A 19,600-nucleotide genomic window follows, 5' to 3' on the forward strand; every position below is an offset into this window, starting at 1 on the left:
GCATTGCCAAGACAATCCTAAGCCAAAAGAACAAAGCTGGAGGCATCACACTGCCTGACTTCAAACTATACTACAAGGCTACAGTAACAAAAACAGCATGGTACTGGTGCCAAAACAGAGATATAGACCAACGGAACAGAACAGAGCCCTCAGATATAATACCACACATCTACAGCCATCTGATCTTTGACAAACCTGAGAAAAACAAGAAATGGGAAAAGGATTCCCCATTTAATAAATGGTGCTGGGAAAATTGGCTAGCCATAAGTAGAAAGCTGAAACTGGATCCTTTCCTTACTCCTTATATGAAAATTAATTCAAGATGGATTAGAGATTTAAATGTTAGACCTAAAACCATAAAAACCCTAGAAGCAAACCTAGGTAATACCATTCAGGACATAGGCATGGGCAAGGACTTCACGTCTAAAACACCAAAAGCAACAGCAACAAAAGCCAAAATTGACAAATGAGATCTAATTAAACTAAAGAGCTTCTGCACAGCAAAAGAAACTACCATCAGGGTGAACAGGCAACCTACAAAATGGGAGAAAATTTTTGCAATCTACTCATCTGACAAAGGGCTAATATCCAGAACCTATAAAGAACTCAATCAAATTTACAAGAAAAAAACAACCCCATCAAAAAGTAGGCAAAGGATTTGAACAGACACTTCTCAAAAGAAGACATTCATACAGCCAACAGATACATGAAAAAATGCTCATCACTTGCCATCAGAGAAATGTAAATCAAAACCACAATGAGATACCATCTCACACCAGTTAGAATGGCAATCATTAAAAAAATCAGGAAACAACAGGTGCTGGAGAGGATGTGGAGAAATAGGAACACTTTTACACTGTTGGTGGGACTGTAAACTAGTTCAACCATTGTGGAAAACAGTGTGGCGATTCCTCAAGGATCTAGAACTAGAAATACCATTTGACCCAGCCATCCCATTACTGGAGATATACCTAAAGGATTATAAGTCATGCTGCTATAAAGACACATGCACACGTATGTTTATTGAGGCACTATTCACAATAGCAATGACTTGGAATCAATCCAAATGTCCATCAGTGACAGACTGGATTAAGAAAATGTGGCACATACACACCATGGAATACTACGCAGCCATAAAAAAGGATGAGTTCATGTCCTTTGTAGGGACATGGATGCAGCTGGAAACCATCATTCTCAGCAAACTGTCACAAGAACAGAAAACCAAACACCGCATGTTCTCACTCATAGGTAGAACTGAACAATGAGATCACTTGGACACAGGAAGGGGAACATCACACACCAGGGCCTACTGTTGAGGGGATAGCATTAGGAGATATACTAATGTAAACGATGAGTTAATGGGTGCAGCACACCAACATGGCACATGTATACATATGTAACAAACCTGCACATTGTGCACATGTACCCTAGAACTTAAAGTATAATTTAAAAAAAAGAAAAGAAAAGTAAAGAAAGTATGGAACTTGAATCATTCCCTTTTATGGTATCTGGGCCTTGCATGGGGCTTAGTGCATAGTAGGTATGCAAGGCACATTTGCTAATTAAAATGCAAATGCCTTGCCAACAAGAGGATTAATGCTTGGAAGAATCCCAACCTACTTTTCTGAACCAAACATCTGAAAATGTTCCAATTCTACAACATTAGAAGGTACTTTCCAACAAGTCCTAAGTGCCGTGCTAACATTGTAGTCCAGTCAAATGCAACTGCAGTACTACATCTTTTGCATTTTTGTCTTAGAAATTTGGGTCTAAGAGATTATAGCACATCAACAAGTTGGTGGGAAAACTTGTCCAATTTCTAAAATTCACTTTTATTCTTACAAGTTAAAATATAAAGGCCGGGCGCGGTGGCTCAAGCCTGTAATCCCAGCACTTTGGGAGGCCGAGACGGGTGGATCACGAGGTCAGGAGATCGAGACCATCCTGGCTAACACGGTGAAACCCCGTCTCTACTAAAAAATACACAAAAACTAGCCGGGCGACGTGGCGGGCGCCTGTAGTCCCAGCTACTCCGGAGGCTGAGGCAGGAGAATGGCATGAACCCGGGAGGCGGAGCTTGCGGTGAGCTGAGATCCGGCCACTGCACTCCAGCCTGGGTGATAGCGAGACTCCGTCTCAAAAAAAAAAAAAAAAAACAAGTTAAAATATAATCAAATTAGAGTCCTGGACTAATGGTAACCTGCATGCTGATCCTAGATTCACCAGTAACTAGCTATACGACCTTGAACATATTTTTCTCCAAGCTTTACTTTTCTCATCTGTAAAATGAGAAAAACTGGGCATTTAAAAGCCTTTCTTGTGGAAATGCACTGCAATTTACATTGAAAGGCATAGAAAACAAGATAGACTGATGGATGGAGGAATGGGTTAATGTATAATAAAGCAACTAGAGTAAAAAGAAAATAATCTTGGTGGTAGATATATCTCCTTCACACAAAAAATCTGATCACTCCACCCAATCTCCTGTCCTTCCTATTCCTGGAAATAGTACCACCACCAGTTACTCAAAGCAAAAGCCTAGAGGTTCTCCTGAAGTCCGCTCCCTTCCTTACCTGTAATCAATCAGTAAGTCTTACTTAGTTCCTCTTTCAAAACATATCTCTATCCACTTCATTTCACTGCCACTATTCTTATAGTAGTCCAAGCCATCATTTATTTTCATCCAAACTAAAGGATTTTCCTTCTTCCACTCTGGCCCTCCTTCCACATCACAATGACTTTTTGAAATACATACCAATCATTCCCCAACTTTATGCTTTCCAGTGGCATTAACAATAAATAAAACCCAAACCCCTTACTGTGGCTAACAGACCCCCACTGGTCCCTGTCTACTTCTTCAATCGGTTCCCTCTCACTTTCACCCCTCATTTAGTTGGTGCCAGCCACATCAGCCTTTCTATTCCTATATCGAACCAGGTTCTCAGATTGAGGCCTTTGTGTTTTACAATTCTCTCTGACTGAAAAATTTCGGAGGGCAGATGCCTTCCTCCCAGTCATTCAACTCACAGTGGACATGTCCCCTCCTCAGAGACGCTTTCCCTGGCCACCCAGTCTAAATAATCTTCACATTAAAGTGCTAAGGAAATTCTCATCTGCACTGTAATACATTTTTTCTACCTATCTCCTGTAATCGGAGGAAATTTTCTTTTATGTACTTATTTTTCGAGACAGGGTCTCACTATGTTGCTCAGGCTGGTCTTGAACTCAAGCAGTTCACCTGGTCTCAAATCTCATGAGTAGCTGGGACTATAGGCCTATGCTACCACACCCAGCCTTTAATACTTTAACATTGGATTAACATGCCTCAATTAGATAATTTTTTATTCTTTAATAAGAAATCCTAAGAGATTATTTGCTTTCCAAAAATCTATTTTCTTTTTCTTTTTATTTTTTCATTTATCATCTTATGAAAGAAGAGAAAAATCCAATTTCAACCACTATTTTTTTCCTTTTTTTTCTCTTAGAGATAGGGTCTTGCTCTGTCACCCAGGCTGGAGTGCAGCAGCGCGATCAGAATTTACTGCAGCCTCCAATTCCTGGGCTCATGTGATCCTCTTATCTCAGCCTCCTGAGTAGCTGGAACTACAGGCACATGCCACCACACCTGGCTAATTTTTTTTTTTTTTTTTTTTTTCTGTAGAGACAAGGGCTCGCTATGTTGCCCAGGCTAGCCTCAAACTCCTGGGCTCAAGCAATCCTCCCACCTCTGTCTCCCAAAGTACTGGGATTTACAGATGTGAGCCATCATGTCCAGCCCACTATTTTTTTTTTTTAAGACGATTTTTTAAAAGATGGGGTTTGGTTTACTAAATGCGATCCAGTTCAAATCTCTAAAACAAGGGCACCAAATTAAAAGTAAAATATTATCTGTCTTGAGGCCAGCCTTCTGGAATATTTTTAAATCTGGAAACAGAAAAAAACATATATACTGATGTTCTGGGGGTAAAGAGCAGCTCCTGAATATGTAAGCAAAAACAAACACATCAGAAAAAAGAATACCACTCTGGGTTTATACCTAACCCCTCAGACTAAACAACCCACAATGGAGAAGTTAAGAGCATTGCAATCAGCTGACAGGATCTATACACGGTCAGTTTTTTCTATGGAAAGCAGAGAAGCATGGGAGAAGCAATCAGAGTACAGAGCAAACAAAACTGCAGAGGGAGCAAATCAAAGGCAGCAGAGAAGCTGAGGTTGTGAACTACAGACACAGACAGTCCAGATCTACAGTCTGCACCTTAGCAGTTACTAAAGGCGTAGGCCGAAGCTATAATAGAAAAGAGACAAATATCACCTATGCCCCAGTATTGTACAAGCAACTACAATAGTCTCCACAATGTTTATACATGAAAAATATTACTGCATTTTTAAAAATGTATTTATAAGCGGCATTCCTCAACAGGGCTTTCAGTCTTTTTTTTTGAGACAGAGTTTCACTCTATCTCCCAGCCAGTATTCAGGTGCAAGCACGGCTCACTGCAGCCTCGACCTCCCTGGGCTCAACTGATCCTCCCATCTCAGCCTCCCACGTATCTGGGAATACAGGCACACACCACCATGCCCAGTTACCTTTTTTTTTGTAGAGATAGGGTTTTGCCATGTAGCCCAGGCTGGTCTTAAACTCCTGGGCTCAAGCAATCCACCTGCCTTGGCCCCCCAAAGTGATTATAGGTGTGAGCCACGACGTCCAGCCTTTCAATCTTATTCTAGTGTAAAACATGTTAGAGGAGGGAACATGAACTAAATATTTACAAGTTACAAATACCCTGCTCTGGAAATTCTCATATATCATACTTCTGCCTGCCTTCTTTAGCTTGTTTATCTACATCAGAAAATCTGAACTCAAACTTTCAACATACTGCCTCTTTTTCATGAGAAGGTGGCACAAAAGTATAAATAAATAAACAAAATTAAAAGTAAATAAAATTCCAGGGTATTCTATTACAGCTAGCAACACACAGAAATTCATAATTTCATATAATTCCAAGAGCAAGAAATAAAATAGGGCTGAATCTGATGAAAAGTAGGCTTGTAGGATGATTCTAGAATGATTCTAGACCTTAGGATGAAGAGTTTGTGGCCCTTCCCTCCAGTGTTCTGCTATTAACACCACTCAGTTCTACATCATGCATTAGTTTTTTCTCATAGTTTCCTCTCCCATAATTTTAGTTTGTACATGGTTTCTCATGGCGTCTCCAACTGTGACTCTCCCTCCCCGCCCCCACAATCAGTGTGATGTGTTCAGGAAATGCCAACAACTATCACCACAGTCAACTGTGACAACAGTGAAAAGGGAGCTGGGAAGATATGTACAGTAGCAAACCACTATATAGTGTTTCTACCATACAGATATAGAAGATATAAAGAAATTCAAGAGCATAGGTAATTCTAAAATGTGGGCAAATTAGGAAATAATTTCTTTTGAGTATTATCTTTGTTTTTATTAAAATGTTATTCAACTTAATTCTTAAAAATGGCTGTTTGACAACTCGCAGAATTCTTGAAAATTTAACAGTTGGTCTTGCAAAAGAATACAGCCAACTCACTTCAAAACCTCTCAGTTGAAGCTCCCACACTTAATTGGAAATTCTTTCCTTTTTGTCTTAGTTCAAAAGATAAGCCCCACTTATCTTTTTAAGCTACAGAAATCACAGGTTGCTGACCAGCCAATAAATTGCTTGCTTTGGGTGAGGTGCTCTCCCTGCCTGTGGGTTGCAGGGGAGGTTGACTCCAAATGATGTCAAACAGATGTCTCAGCAGCAGATATGGGAGGTGGGAGAGATACAAGCTAACCTAGGACAAAAAGTTACTACAGATGTTAAAATCCCTTGGCCCTATGATCACTCCAACCACAGGCCATTATGAAAAGAGAAGCTCACAGAAATGACAATGAGTCATCAAGAATGGGCTAAATTGTAATTAAAATACTATGTTTAAGAAGATGAGTGCCTGGGAAAGGATCAGCTATCACTCAGCGACTTCCTCCTTGTAGTATGCCTTCCTGAAATGCAGAAGTTGCAAAACTAAAAACTGTATCTTCCAGATTCCTTTATAGCCAGTATTCTGGATGCAAATCTGATTCCACCATTAAGATGCAGGACACAAGATATGGAAGGCAGAAGTAAAGCAAAGCCCCATTGGCCTGTAGCTTTTAGCAGCTTTCAGCTTGTACACAAGGTCATGAACATGTCAGTATCCAGTCTCCAGCTTTGAACTAAAACAAAAAAGAAAGAATTTTCAATTAAGGAGTAGAAGCATCAGTTAGGAGGTTTCACAGTGATGCAATGGAGTTGGCTGTATTCTCTTGCAAGGCCAATTATTAAATTTTTATGAATTTTACAAATCAGTTGTCAAACACAGCCACTATTAAGAATTTAGTTGTATAAAATTACAGTTAAATTATATTAAAAACAGAATTAATCATTTTCTAATTATTTTATATACAGTGGCAGAGGCAGCAGAGACCAGATTCATCATAACAGTATCTAGTCACCAGTTCAGGGGCATCAAGGAGAAGCTGTCACAGCAATGGCCAGATGCTACATTCCAGACTTCCAGCAGTTACAATGTTAACAGCAGTGGCTGTTGTGATCACCTTGATCACAGCTACAGTAGCATTTTCTTGCCACTGTTTCAGTAGCAACCTCCTGATGGCCACTTTCCTGACTGTAGCAGAGGTGGCAGCTCCCACTGTGGACTGTTTCAAGGTGTCCTGGAAAAAATCATTCTCAGAGGCTCAGCCTAGAGCCCAGCCCTCCAGCCCTTTCAAAAGATTCCCTAAGCAACTAATTCCCTGCATTACATCCCTTTCTGTTTCCTGCACTGAACCCTGACTGATACTGCAAAGGAGTAAGGATTGCAGAAAGATTTTTTCATGTCTACACTCATGCTGTTCTTCCACAGACCTACAAAGAACCCAAGCAAGACTCTACCATTCCCATTAGTCTTACCCAATAAATATAGTTTCCCCAGAACTGCCACCTCAATCCCCTTTCTTCAGTTTTGCCTCACAGGGAGTAGCTTGTCCTCTGCTGTGGCCAGCTTGACAGGGCCTGAGATATCTTCCTGTCCCTCCCCCAGCAAGAGCACAATCCCTCTTCTCAGTTATGCCGTCACTACAGCCGAACAAGTTTGAGGATAGTGAGCCAAAGGTATCCTTGACAGTTCATCTCCCACAACCCTGAGTGTCCCCTTGCCCTAAAATTTATCTTCCCCCAATGCATCCCCTAGTCAAGTCAAGGAAAAAACAGAAGTATAGCTGACTCTAAATCAGACTTGCAGCATCAGCCCCACAGAGAGAGCAAGAAACAGTATTAGCAGTCTACCACATAGCAGGAACTATTCAGAAACATTTTACTGAAAGTATTGTGAAGAAACTCCGATAGGAAAAATGATTTTTCAAAGCTAAAGCAACTAACCAGAATAAATACTTAACTATTCAGCTATTATACCAGCTAACAATTTTGACTGTGTAAATCTTAATCATGTTACACCATTATAAAGGCTTAAAATGCCCTGAAAATCCATGGCATATAATGATTAAAATTCTTTCCTGTGCTGCAAGTTTTGGGATACCACTGCCTCCAACCTCATTCATGCATGCTGATGGCCTAACAAACTGAGTCTAGCACATTACACTTAATTCCAAGAGAATGCAGATTTCATAAAGAAACAGAGTATGTTTAACAAGTCCTTTTTTCACCAATTTTCTACACACGAATTCTTATGCCAGAAACTAAAACAATGAAAGGAACCAAACAATCTGAGTTCTAGTCTCTGCTCTGCCATGTTTATGCTATGACTTCTGCCACTGCTAAGCCTCAACTTGTTTATCTATACACTAAGGTTGGATTACTGTGCTTCCTTCCACTCAAGGGACTGACTTTAGCCCAGAGAGAAAACATAACAGCACAAACACTTAAAGAATAAGAGGTGCGAATAATCCACAACCTGCTTTACCTGACTCTTCAAAGGATCCATCTTAGGTGTGCAATACTTGAAGCCTAGAAGGAGAAAGGTGTACTTAAATGCAATGAGTTATTCTTTTATCTAGCTTAGCTAAATTTTATTTAAGCAAAGTGTACTTTTCTGAGAAGGGTCTGCATACTTATAAAAGATCCCTAATTCTAAAATATATTCCCTTCTATATTCACCAGAACATTTTCTAGGCTCTGTCTCAGGTAAGTATGCTAACACCTTCCTGGTGAGTGAATTACAAAAGAAGTAGAAAGGAAACACAACGACAAAATATTATTTCCAGTATCAAATATACAATTTTCCCAAGTATATGTATCCCAAAATATGTATCTAATATATTTATCTGGCCTTTTACATATTAGAGAATATTTTCAGCAATAAAAATATTCTGCTGAAAATATTCTCTTACAAATGTAGCAAGAATACTAACTTTCTGCTTGATTAGCAATTCTTGGAAATAACTACTTATCACGCAGCTTAGTTGTACAGATTAAACTGCGCTGCCACAAACTCTGTTTTGAAACAGAACCAAGCAATGAAGCCTATATTGTAAGTACTTGCCCAGTGTTTTACTGCATTTAACACCCACGCAAACAATTCAGAATTGTGGTTTTTCCTTTTACTAGAGAAAGGAAGACAGGTTTTTTTGGATATAAGGAACTAATATTCTATCCAAAAAGTAAAGACTCAACACTGTTTCAGTTCATAAGTCTTCCTGTGAGTCTGTGTGAACTTTCATGTGTTAATCGCTCTCTTAAACTCAATTTTCTCATCCGTAAAGGAAGATGATAACATCTGACTCATAGAGAATAAAAATATATAAAGTTATTTATAAGAAAACATGAATGCTAATACATACATCCTTATAAACCAAATGAGACAGGTATAAAATGCCCTGACATGGGAGTTATTACTCTAAATGACATCTAGTATATTGTGACAAGTCCCCAATATTCCTATTAGTGTAAGGTTGTCTGAACTTAAGGTTGTCACCAAAGGGAGGCTGAAGTATCATTTCAGTCATCAGCATTACATTGTGAGATTGCTCTAGTTAGCAAATCTAACTCTATTCAAAGGAAATTAAAATTTCCATTAGCTTGTGCATTCTAACCTAAACACTGAAATTAGTGAATAGAATTCTTAGCTAAAATTAATAATATTTTGACAAAGTGTTCTGCTGAAAGCTACCAAGTTGGATTAAGATACAATTCTGTGAACAGAGGTAATAAAGACTATATCATTTTACTAGATTTCATGGCTTAATCAATAAATATATGGAATTAATATTGGAGAACTCTAATCATTACAGGCTTTTGAAGTAGAAGCAGTAATTTTCCAAATATGGTCTGAAGGCATCCAAAGGGTGCCCAAACTAATCTAACAATACAAAGTACTTGCTAAGATGATTCTTATTGGCAAATCACACCCAATTCCAAGAAAGTTCATTTTTATGTACAATAAGTACATTCACCAATAATCTACCAACATTTAAAATTCACTAAAGATCCAACTACCAGATGACACTTGGCAAAACTACAAAACTCCTACGGTGTATGGCATATGTAAACTCAAAGTTATTTCTAAAATTATTATTTTTATGGCACCAAACCTGAAGACATTGATACAGTAATTAGAATATAAAAATAGTATGAAATGTTATTTGGAGCACCCACCCCTCTTTTTCACCCGTCTACGCCTACTCTGGGTACCTCTGTTCTCCCAGTGGAGGCTGTAAAAAACCTTAAAAAGGGGATCAGATTTGATCCTGCAATATCTGCCAAATAACATTTTTGGTAATTAAACAGGTACGACATTACACCACACTTAAGTAATGTTTCAAAACTTATATACCCATTTTATATGTGTCAGTGAAGCAATTCCTTTCACATAATTTCCACGAAATCATGGTTAAAAAGTTTTATCAGGGACCCCTCAGAAATACTACAATAATTTGTGTTTAAAAGGACCATTGTTTTAAAAGCAAAACACCTTGGAAAATTATTCGTTTAGAATTTCATTTTCAAAATGGTAGAATAAAATTGTTTTAAAAACATAATTGCTTAACTAGGCTAATAATCTTTTTCTCAGTGCTGAAGACTGTTAATCTTCCAAAGTATTCCATCTCCCTAAAAATCAACAGTATTGACTTAAGAGAATCTTGATTTTTTTTCAATCAAAGAAAATTAAATAAAAATTACAAGAAATACTTTTAAATTATACACATTAAGGTATCAGTATTTCAATTTTTTAAATAAGTAACTTTTAAATAAAAGCAATTTTTTATTAAAAAAATTAAATATGATAATATTTGAGTAAAAGCAGTGCCTAGAAATCAAATCAGTTTTGGTTTACAGCCAATATCTGTTTTTCTAAAAATGATAGTTTTATGACAACTGTGTACTACTGCTGGCTTCAAAGTAAGAGAGATTAAATGTTTTAAAAGAGATCATTTCCTGGAGTATTGATTCCTCAGCATCCCACCCTTTCAGGAACTCCCCCTCCCTTATGTCTTGGGGTTCTGCTACACTTGTTAATCATATTATGCTATTTATATCCAGCTGCAAGGGTAGACATGTCCCCACGCCTGACCAATCATGGCACTTCATTGTCCTCTCCTCTCTCCACGGTAATTGGTCCAAGAGATCAGCACAGGGCCAAAGTCTCTACTTGAGATTTGTTATTAGACTCCAAAAAGATGAGAAGCTTTAAGGACCCTGTATGACTTGGGGGTTCAGAGCTACCTTCACTGCTACACTGACAGAGTCTAGCTGAGAAAAAAATCCAACCTGGAAGAAAGGAGAACCAAATAATAATTCTAATGACCAACATTTGAGAACATGAAGTTTTAGCTGTTACTGATCTATGCCTGGATTTTAATGTATGTAAGTCAATAAATTTCTTCTTAGCCTAAATTAACTTCAATAGCGTTTCTGTCACTTGCTACAGAATTCTTACAAATACAGAAACTGATATGTAAATTAAGATTTTTTTCTTTCCTACTGAGATCTAAACTATATATCACAAGATACTTGCTGCAAACTAGATAACCATATCCAAAGAGTAACATATCTCTAGAACTATTCCATTAAAGTGAATTTTTAAAAGTTATTTTCCTGGAGGAAAAGCAAAGCCAATCTAGCTTAATTCTATTTAAGTTCAGAAAAGGAAGCATTAACACTTGTTTTTTTCCTACCTTGTAGGGTATTTTCCTTTCATAAAACTACTTCTGCTAAATGCCATTATATATAGTAAAATCCCATTTTTCATAGTCATGTGTAATTCCCAATCAGAACAACGAGATACAGGCTTGCCTCTCACAAACTTTCCTGAAGCCAGAAAATAATAATTATGTGTTTCAAATTCTGTGCAAAAAAACAGCAAAAGCAAAAAGGCTAAAATGCCAGAAAGTTTTAATTAAGTAGATAGGTTACCGTTCACCTTGCATACCCAAGACAATAAAAAGGGAAGCCTCCAAATAGAAAAGATCTTAATTATTAACAAATTTGAAATAAAATTTTTCCAATTACCACTGCATGATATTTTTTAAAATCAAACCCTAAACTCCAAATAAATTATGGCAAGAAAGTTTAACCCTTTATAACCCATAGAGTCGCTAAAACAATATCTCTCAGTATGTGTTAATAAAACAAGTACCTAATCACCTATAAGGACAGCGTGTCCTTTCTCAGGTATTTAGATACGTCATAAGTCAAATTATGATCCTCAAAATGTAATCTATCTTCCCCTGGCCATGTTGGGATGACCGAAATGGGTGGGGGCTGCAAGTAAGTGGGTTGCTCCTGGGAACCACTGCAATGCAGCTGAATGGCTGCAATTGCTTGGGTTCAGGGAAGAATGGAGATATAATGATGCCCCCCTTCTCAGTGGAAGTCAATTGGCTGTGACTATAACAAAAGGGAAGGCAGGATTAAGATGAAAATATATTTTTCAGTTCCCTTTTTCCTAGGCCAGCAAATTGTGTTTTCCCATAAAACTGGCTAGACTTCCAAAACAACCCAAATAGGGCTATTAACCATAAAGAACAGAACTAATGGTACATTAAGGGTTACATAAAAATATTCATCGTATTACATTATGAGTGGAATGAGGCTGAAGGCAGAAATAGCATTAAGCACCTTACAGCATTATCTTGAGGAGATAACACATTAAAAAAAAAAAAAAAAAAACTTATGGAAGACTATTCATAATGGACCTACCCACCCATTTAAACAATTAATATGACCGTCCCTCTATTTTCCAATTATTCTACAATGTGGATTTTGTGCCCTTGTACAAAATAAAGTTTTTTATACACAAACACACACAACATTATTGAGATGGACCACACTGTAAACCTTTCTGTGTGGAATGTTTTTGCCCTGTGTTTTTCTCCTCCTCTGCTTCTTACCTACTACTGGAAAGATCCCAGTTCCACTCAACGAAAACCTGTCATCTTTTAAAGCCAAAGTAAGTTCAAAATTATTCACAATTCATTCCTCAACCACTCAAGTCAGAAAACAAGGGCAGATGGTGTGGATCCTACCAAGATATTAAAAAAAAAAGAAAGAAAAGAAAAGAAATCGTTCTTTCACTTCATGTACACATTTAATGTCTATAAATTCACTATACATACCTAGATGAGAATAATTTCTTAGAATTAAAAGATTTTTTTGTAAAACCTATCTTTTTAATGCAAGCAAATTACTTCATCTGGTATTCGACCAAAAAACTGCAATTGGTTCCAACATGGGTGGAAAAGTGGCATGTAAGACTCATCCTACAAAGAGTACAATACAGTATTTTATGAACAATTTAAGGACTTTTTGAAAAGACAGTTTTGCTTATATTTGATTTCCCTCTTTTTGTAATGACTTGAGAACCCAAATCCTTTCTAAAATGCAGCTCCACAACTTTTTCAAATAGCACACTATGCAGTCAATTAATTAGTCTCGTTTTCACCAAAATTCATACTAAGACCTACCTAAAGAGTTTTAAACACTGGCAGAAAAGTGAAAAAGGCAAAACCCTTACTATAGGTATTCCTTACCAATGAGTCACTAAGCTCCTACTAAATTGCCAGCTTCTTGAAGACACACAATTTCTGACTCATGTTTATATCGCCAGTGCTAGCTCCATGCTGGCACTTGATGGGTGCACCACTAAGTGTGTGCTGAGGGAATGAATGTGTGCCCGTAATAGGACTTCTTATTTTTTCTGTATTAAATAAAATAAGCATCTTTTCTTGGAAAACATTCTGAATAACAGTTGTTCTTCAAAAACAAAATAATAACAAGATATTTTGTTAGCAAAATTAGCTAGAAGAGCATGAATGGATTTGCCTCTTTCCCTACAAACATGTCTCATAACACCAGCTTCTAAGTTTCTGAAACTCTTACTTTTGGCAATAGTTTTAAATTCAGGGCATTCATTCTGTCTACCAAAATGTAGTATTTCAAGAAAATTATTTCTCAAAATTTCAGAAGACAAAAAATAATTTATTAAAGGCAAAACAGTTCCAGTCTTCAATAGCAAAACACTTATCTCTTGTCTAATCACACACACACATACATACACACACACACACACAAAACCCTGACATTCACAGATTTTGAAATTGGTAAATAATATTGAAGTAACCCATTAAAACAAGATTCTCTTTCAACACACTCCCAAAACACTAAGTCCCCCCAAAAATTGCAAAGCACTTACATGTTACACAGTAAAAACCATATGAAACTATCACTTGAGAAGATTAGGCACTGACTTCGTAAGTCAGACACTTGAATGAATGTAGAAGATTTGTTTTGCTGCCAGTTTACATAAATTAGCAGAAAAAAAAAAATCACGAAAATTTGTCTCTCATAACAAAAGGTTTTATAAAGTATATCCCAGGATCTCAGAGGAAAAATAATGTATACGTCCCAGGAACACAGAGTTATGTTACATGAAAATCAGTTTTAGCAATAAACTGAACAAAATTTAAAATCATCTAAAAATCAAATGGCCAAATGTTAAGTATTTGTTTGTACCAGTAAGATAGCAAGAAATTAAAGAATTGTTAAAATGCCTCAACCTAGGAAAATAAAGCTTTATAAACTAAATTTTAAAAAAGTCTGGGGGTGAGGGCAGGATCAATAAAGTACCCAAAATGATATACTAGAAAATGATATACGAGAAAAGTTAACAAAAGTTAACAAAAGCATATATGCATATGTATATACACACACACATATATACATACTGAGATATTTGGATGTAGTACTCCTAGAAAACGATGGAGAGAAAATGTTTTTAAGTACAAAGATGTTAATGATATAATAAGAGTCACCAAATACCACGCAAGCAAATCAGTTTGCAATCGCAAAGGTGTAAGCCCATTACTCTTATGAATTGAAGGTGTCAATGAACAGAATCCAAAACCTGAACCTTTGAGTTATTAAGAGCTTTAGGGGCGGGGGGGAGGGGGGCAGGGGGAAAAGAAAAGAAAAAAGAAAAAATCTGCCAACATCTGAAATAGTAGAAAATTTTCAACTTCAAGGTTTATCAAAATGTAATGCTACTTTCCCTAGCAAAGGGGGCTTGGCTTGCTTCTTTTTCTATTGTTTCTAAAATACTCTCTAGGTCTCTACATTTTCTTGTTTTAAAAAAGGTACGAAGAAATGTATTGTAAACCCTGGAGGCTAACAATTAACTCTAAATTCTCTTACCTTTCCCGTCTTCAAATATTACAACCACCTCAACAAAACTCATCAAAAATCCCAAATTACCCACTAAACAAACAAACAAAACAAAACTAACAAAAAGATTTAAGAAATAGAGAAGAAAGGTACAGCGTTATTTTTATTTAAATAACATAAATATTTCTTATTTTAAAGCATCCAGTAACGTTTCTTCACCAACAGGAAGTGTATATCTAGGAAATTAGCCCATTTTAATAAAACTCCCTTACAAATTGGATATCCCAAAGAGTCAGCAGTGAAGACTTTTACCTACATTTAACATTACCCAGGAACTGTTTCAGCTTGGTTTTTATTTAAACAAACTATAACATTGTTTCCTATGATTTCCATCCCTGGATACACTACTTGCTTAGGGTAGTTGAATGTAATGTGTGCATGATATGGCAGTAGACAATGATTTCATGTATTTATTGTACCAATACCTAACCTCTGGAATAAAATACACATAATTTACCAAAATTTACTGAAAGCAAACTGCTGAAATATGAGCTTAAAGGTGTATGAAGAAGCATAAAACTCTGCACAATTAGAGTCTGGGGAATTTTAGAACAAAATTAACTACTTGTATATTAATCAGAATAGAAATGGTTTAAGAGTATATACTCTACAGTAAAATCAAATAAACTAAACCTAGTCATAGTACTATATCACAAAACAGTTTCACCAGGGGTCCAAAGTTCAACTTTACTACTGGGCAAAGACAAAGTTCAAACTCAAATGACAACTTTTCTCTTTGCAGAAAAATAAACAACAGGGTCATAATTAAGAAACAGGTAACTAAGTGGGCCAAGCAACAGGTGAAACCAATGATTCTTTTAGAAGCAGGCAAAGTACTGACTACTAAGTACTACACTAATACTAAAACAGTATTTTACCAAATTGATTCAGGAAAATTTTTAGAAATTACCTAATTGATTCAGGAAAAGTTTTAGATTAGAAACCGTATTTTAAAGAGTAACCTTCAATTCTCTATTAAAGATTATAACCAAAAAAGGGGGAAAAAATCACAGCTAAAGACAGTAGGTGCCAGAAAGATGTTAAGTCACCTGGCTTTTGGTACAGGCTTTGGGAGGGCGACCCTTAGCACCTAAGGGAAAAGAAGGCTAGGAAGAATCAGCGCTACAAAAGCCATGTCCTACAACCCAGCTTATCCTTCTGCCATGGACTTTCTCAGAAGACAATATGCGATCATTTCCAATTAGTATTACATCTTACAGAAATAGTTAAATTTTACTCTTTCACTGTGCTAGTCTCTAAATGTCATGTTATGAATATGGTTTAATAAAAAGCAACTAGTCAAGACAACAGAGTGCCAAGCACACTTTACAATACTTGAAAAATCAATTTCTGTCACAAAGTTTAGAGAAAAGGGAAAAAATAAAACAATGTTTATGGCAAGTTTCTTTTTAAATTCCCTTACTCTATTTTCACCCTTTCCAAAATGAATCACAACAATAAAGAATCTTTGTCTCTTCTGAAAATAATATTTGTTTTTAATCAAACTCAAAGTTCTACAGACAACCTCTTCAAGTTCTTGACTTCTAGTATTTAAAGTCTTGTGTTTAACGTGCAAAAATCTTGCTATTTTATAACAAATGTTGTTTTTAAGCAAAGCCATTTAAGAAAGCCATTTAATATAATACCTAACATGAGGCTATTAAGAAGCTAAGAATACTATTTTTAAAAGAGATTAAAATTTTTAAATTACAACCTGCTTAGAAACAATATTAATCTCAGATAACACAGACATAATGGTATCTTGAGAAATTACTGATTCAAAGTGTCTCTTTAAAAAATAAGTGTAGTATTCAGAACTTTACTACTAATGACTACAAAATGTTCTGCGACCATTAATATGTTATTCCCTTTATTTTGGCTAAATCTTTAAAATAGAACAGTGTCTATGGCTGTCAAGAGGCCAAAACTGTATTACTCTAATAATGTCAACTACATACTGGGGCATAGGATGCTTATCCAACACAGTTAATATTACTAATACTCTAAATCTTGAATTATTGTTAAATATAATATAAAGGTTGAGAAAATGTATAACAGGTAGATTAGACTAATGTGAAATAGCCATCTCTTCAGTCTTCTAAAAAAAAAATCACAATAATTTAGAATACACCAGCTTCCATGTCTATATGTCAACTTTAAAATTTCTAAAAATAAGTTATATTCTCATCTGTGCCCCAACTACTCAAAACAAAACACAAAGCAATGATGCAGATGTTCTCATTATTCACTGACTCATGGGATTTGAACTAAGATTTGGCACCTAGACTAGTAAATACTGTCTATATAGTCTTTTGCACATTACACACAGTGCGTGACTGGCTGAATTATAGCCCCAAAAGTCTTTCCTCTGCCTTTCACACACTGTAAAAGTTAGCGTTAAGAAAAAATTTTACAAATTCTCAAAACTATACAGAAAAAGCTGTTTAAAGTCTGCCAAAGTTTTAAAAAATTAACAAGAAAAAGAAAACCTCACCACATAAACCCATACACTTAAAATGAATACGATGGAATAGGCTATAGAAAGAAAATCTTAATTATGATCTTAGGAGCATGTGAGTCTATGTGTATATATATCCACAATACACACAGACATATGTAAACCGCACCACAAACCATCAAGCCCCATTAAGCTCAAGGACCATTAAAGATATATTAATATTTCCAAAGCGAGCTGCTGAGAAAGAAATGAGAAGGAGATAACATATTAAATTTTTCTCCAGAATTTTCTAGCATTTTGCCAACAAGGGATGGACTGCTACCTAGTCCAGGTAACAATTAAGCAGCCCATTATATTTTGATGCACCGTATACTCAGTAGAGCACATTCAGGAAAAACAGTTTGGTTTCTAATAACGTTACAATCACCATTCTCTCTCCCACAAACATCTAAGACGACAGAAGCACACCAACAATGCTGTCTATAACAAATTCATAAGAACTACTACATACTATCAGATCTCACTGTATGCTGTCTCTGATCAATGCTTTGAAACTGACGAGTATGCCATAAACGTAACGTGCTTTGCAGCAAATTTTACTAGCATAAAAGATACCAGGGCAAAAGAGTCTCCTTTAATCTACCACTTCAACAAAATTCTGTAAAATCAAAAGCGTTACAGAAGCTTTCACTCCGCTAAGCACCTAGGTCTTCCTTCAAAACCCAGACTCTCTTGAACAGCTCCCTGCAAGAACACACCAGTCGGCCACATATCACATATTGTACCCTCATCGGTACTCAGACACCTGAACCACCTGGACTGACAGAGTTAGGCTGACAGCTCCGAGATGTCTGCTAGTGTGCAAGAAACACTGAAGGAGCTAAGCCCTTCCAGGTACACTAGGTGGTAACCTTGGCACCAAGTACCTCTATAGTAAAGACCCTTTTTCCCTGTTAGAAGATGCGTAAGATCGTTCCAAAGAAAATGCTACAATCCTAAGGACCTTTTTGCACAACAGAGAGCGGCAAAGGCTGGCCTTCTCTAGTCAAAAACTCTTGTCTGCGGGGGGAGATGGAGCTACAAATATAGGAAACTCAGCTTCTAGAAGCAATTCTGTGACAGCTAACACAGCTAGCAGAGCAACCTCGCCAAGCCAGAGCTCAGTTTTCCCATCGGCAAAATGGGACTCACCAACGCCACCCCTCCCCCTCGTCAAGGAGTCAGGCACGCCCTAGAGGTCTAAGATTACCCGGGACCATACGCGGTGGGGAGGTGCCGTCGCTCCCAGGACGCCCACCCTGGCACCCCTGTACCCAACACCCCGCGGCAGATACGCAGGGCCGGCGTACCTGGTTTCACAGTCTTGAGACGGATGGGCTCGCGGAAGTGGCGGATGACAGCCAGGGTGTCCCGGTTGGTGAGCCCGCTGACAGGCGTCCCGTTTACCTCCAGCAGCACATCGCCTGGGCTGGGCGCCTTGCCGGAGACGACGCAGCAGGTGCCCCCGCCGGGCTCCTCGCGGAGCCGCCCCAGGTAGGGGAACTCGCCACGCTCCGCGCCACCGCGGATCTCCGCGCCGAAGTCTCCCGGGGGCCCGGCCCAGGACACGGCGCACTCCTGCACCTTGCTGAGCCAGTGCTTCTTCTTCTTCAGCGTCTTCGACATCCCGAACCCCACTGCACCATGGGGGAGACCCCGCGCGGGCGGCCGGGGCGCCGCTCCGGCCCCGTCTCAGCCCGGGGGCCCTGGCGGCCCGCGCAGCCGGGTCAGGGGTGCCTCGCCGCTCCGGCCCCCACCCGGTGACCACAGCCCGCTGGGGGCCCGGCCGCTCCCAGACCCGAGACGCCTCTTGGACGCCCCTCCCAGCTGCGCTCCCCGGGGCTGACCAGACTCCGCGAGGGCCACCGCGGGTTAGGCTGAAGAAAGGAAAAGGGAATTGTCCCCAGGCGGTTCCAGAAGGGGCTTCGGGCGGGGTCACTGCCGCCGGCTGGTCCCCGGGCTCAGCGCCCGAGCGGCGGGAAAGGCTGAGGCGGGGGGGCGGTGAGGTGAAGGGGGAAGAGCCGGGAACGGGAAAAATCCGTCGGGGGCGCGCAGAAGCGCGCGTAGACCCGTCGCGGGATCGCTCGTGCCCGCTGCGGAGCTGTAGCGCGGAGACCAACGCCTGCCCAAGCTGCCAGGAAACTGCCGCTTTCAAACCCGCCGCAACCTCCTCCTCCTCCCTTTTCCCTTCCCCCCGCCCTCGCCCATCCCTCATCCAGAGCCCCGCCCCCTCCTGCCGCGCGGCGCCCGGCGCGCTGCCGTCACAGGCCCGGCGCTTGGGAACGAGCCCCGGCCCCGGACTCTCGCGCCAGGGATTGGCCCCCGGCGCGCAGGGGGCGGACCGCCAACGAGAATGAGGACCACTGGT

The 19,600-nt window shown here is 38.8% G+C and overlaps 1 protein-coding gene across 1 annotated transcript in view; it reads right to left on the minus strand.

Annotated features, from left to right (window-relative positions):
• Positions 1-19,376, minus strand: part of MAGI3 (membrane associated guanylate kinase, WW and PDZ domain containing 3) — a 290,328-nt gene extending 270,952 nt beyond the window's left edge. The window contains exon 1 of the mRNA XM_026456708.2: positions 18,543-19,376. Coding sequence (XP_026312493.1) covers positions 18,543-18,858 — 316 coding nt within the window. The 5' untranslated portion in view covers positions 18,859-19,376. The remainder of the gene's footprint in view (positions 1-18,542) is intronic.
• Positions 19,377-19,600: the final 224 nt, after the last annotated feature.

Source organism: Piliocolobus tephrosceles, chromosome 1, assembly GCF_002776525.5.
Source record: "Piliocolobus tephrosceles isolate RC106 chromosome 1, ASM277652v3, whole genome shotgun sequence".
Taxonomy (NCBI): domain Eukaryota; kingdom Metazoa; phylum Chordata; class Mammalia; order Primates; family Cercopithecidae; genus Piliocolobus; species Piliocolobus tephrosceles.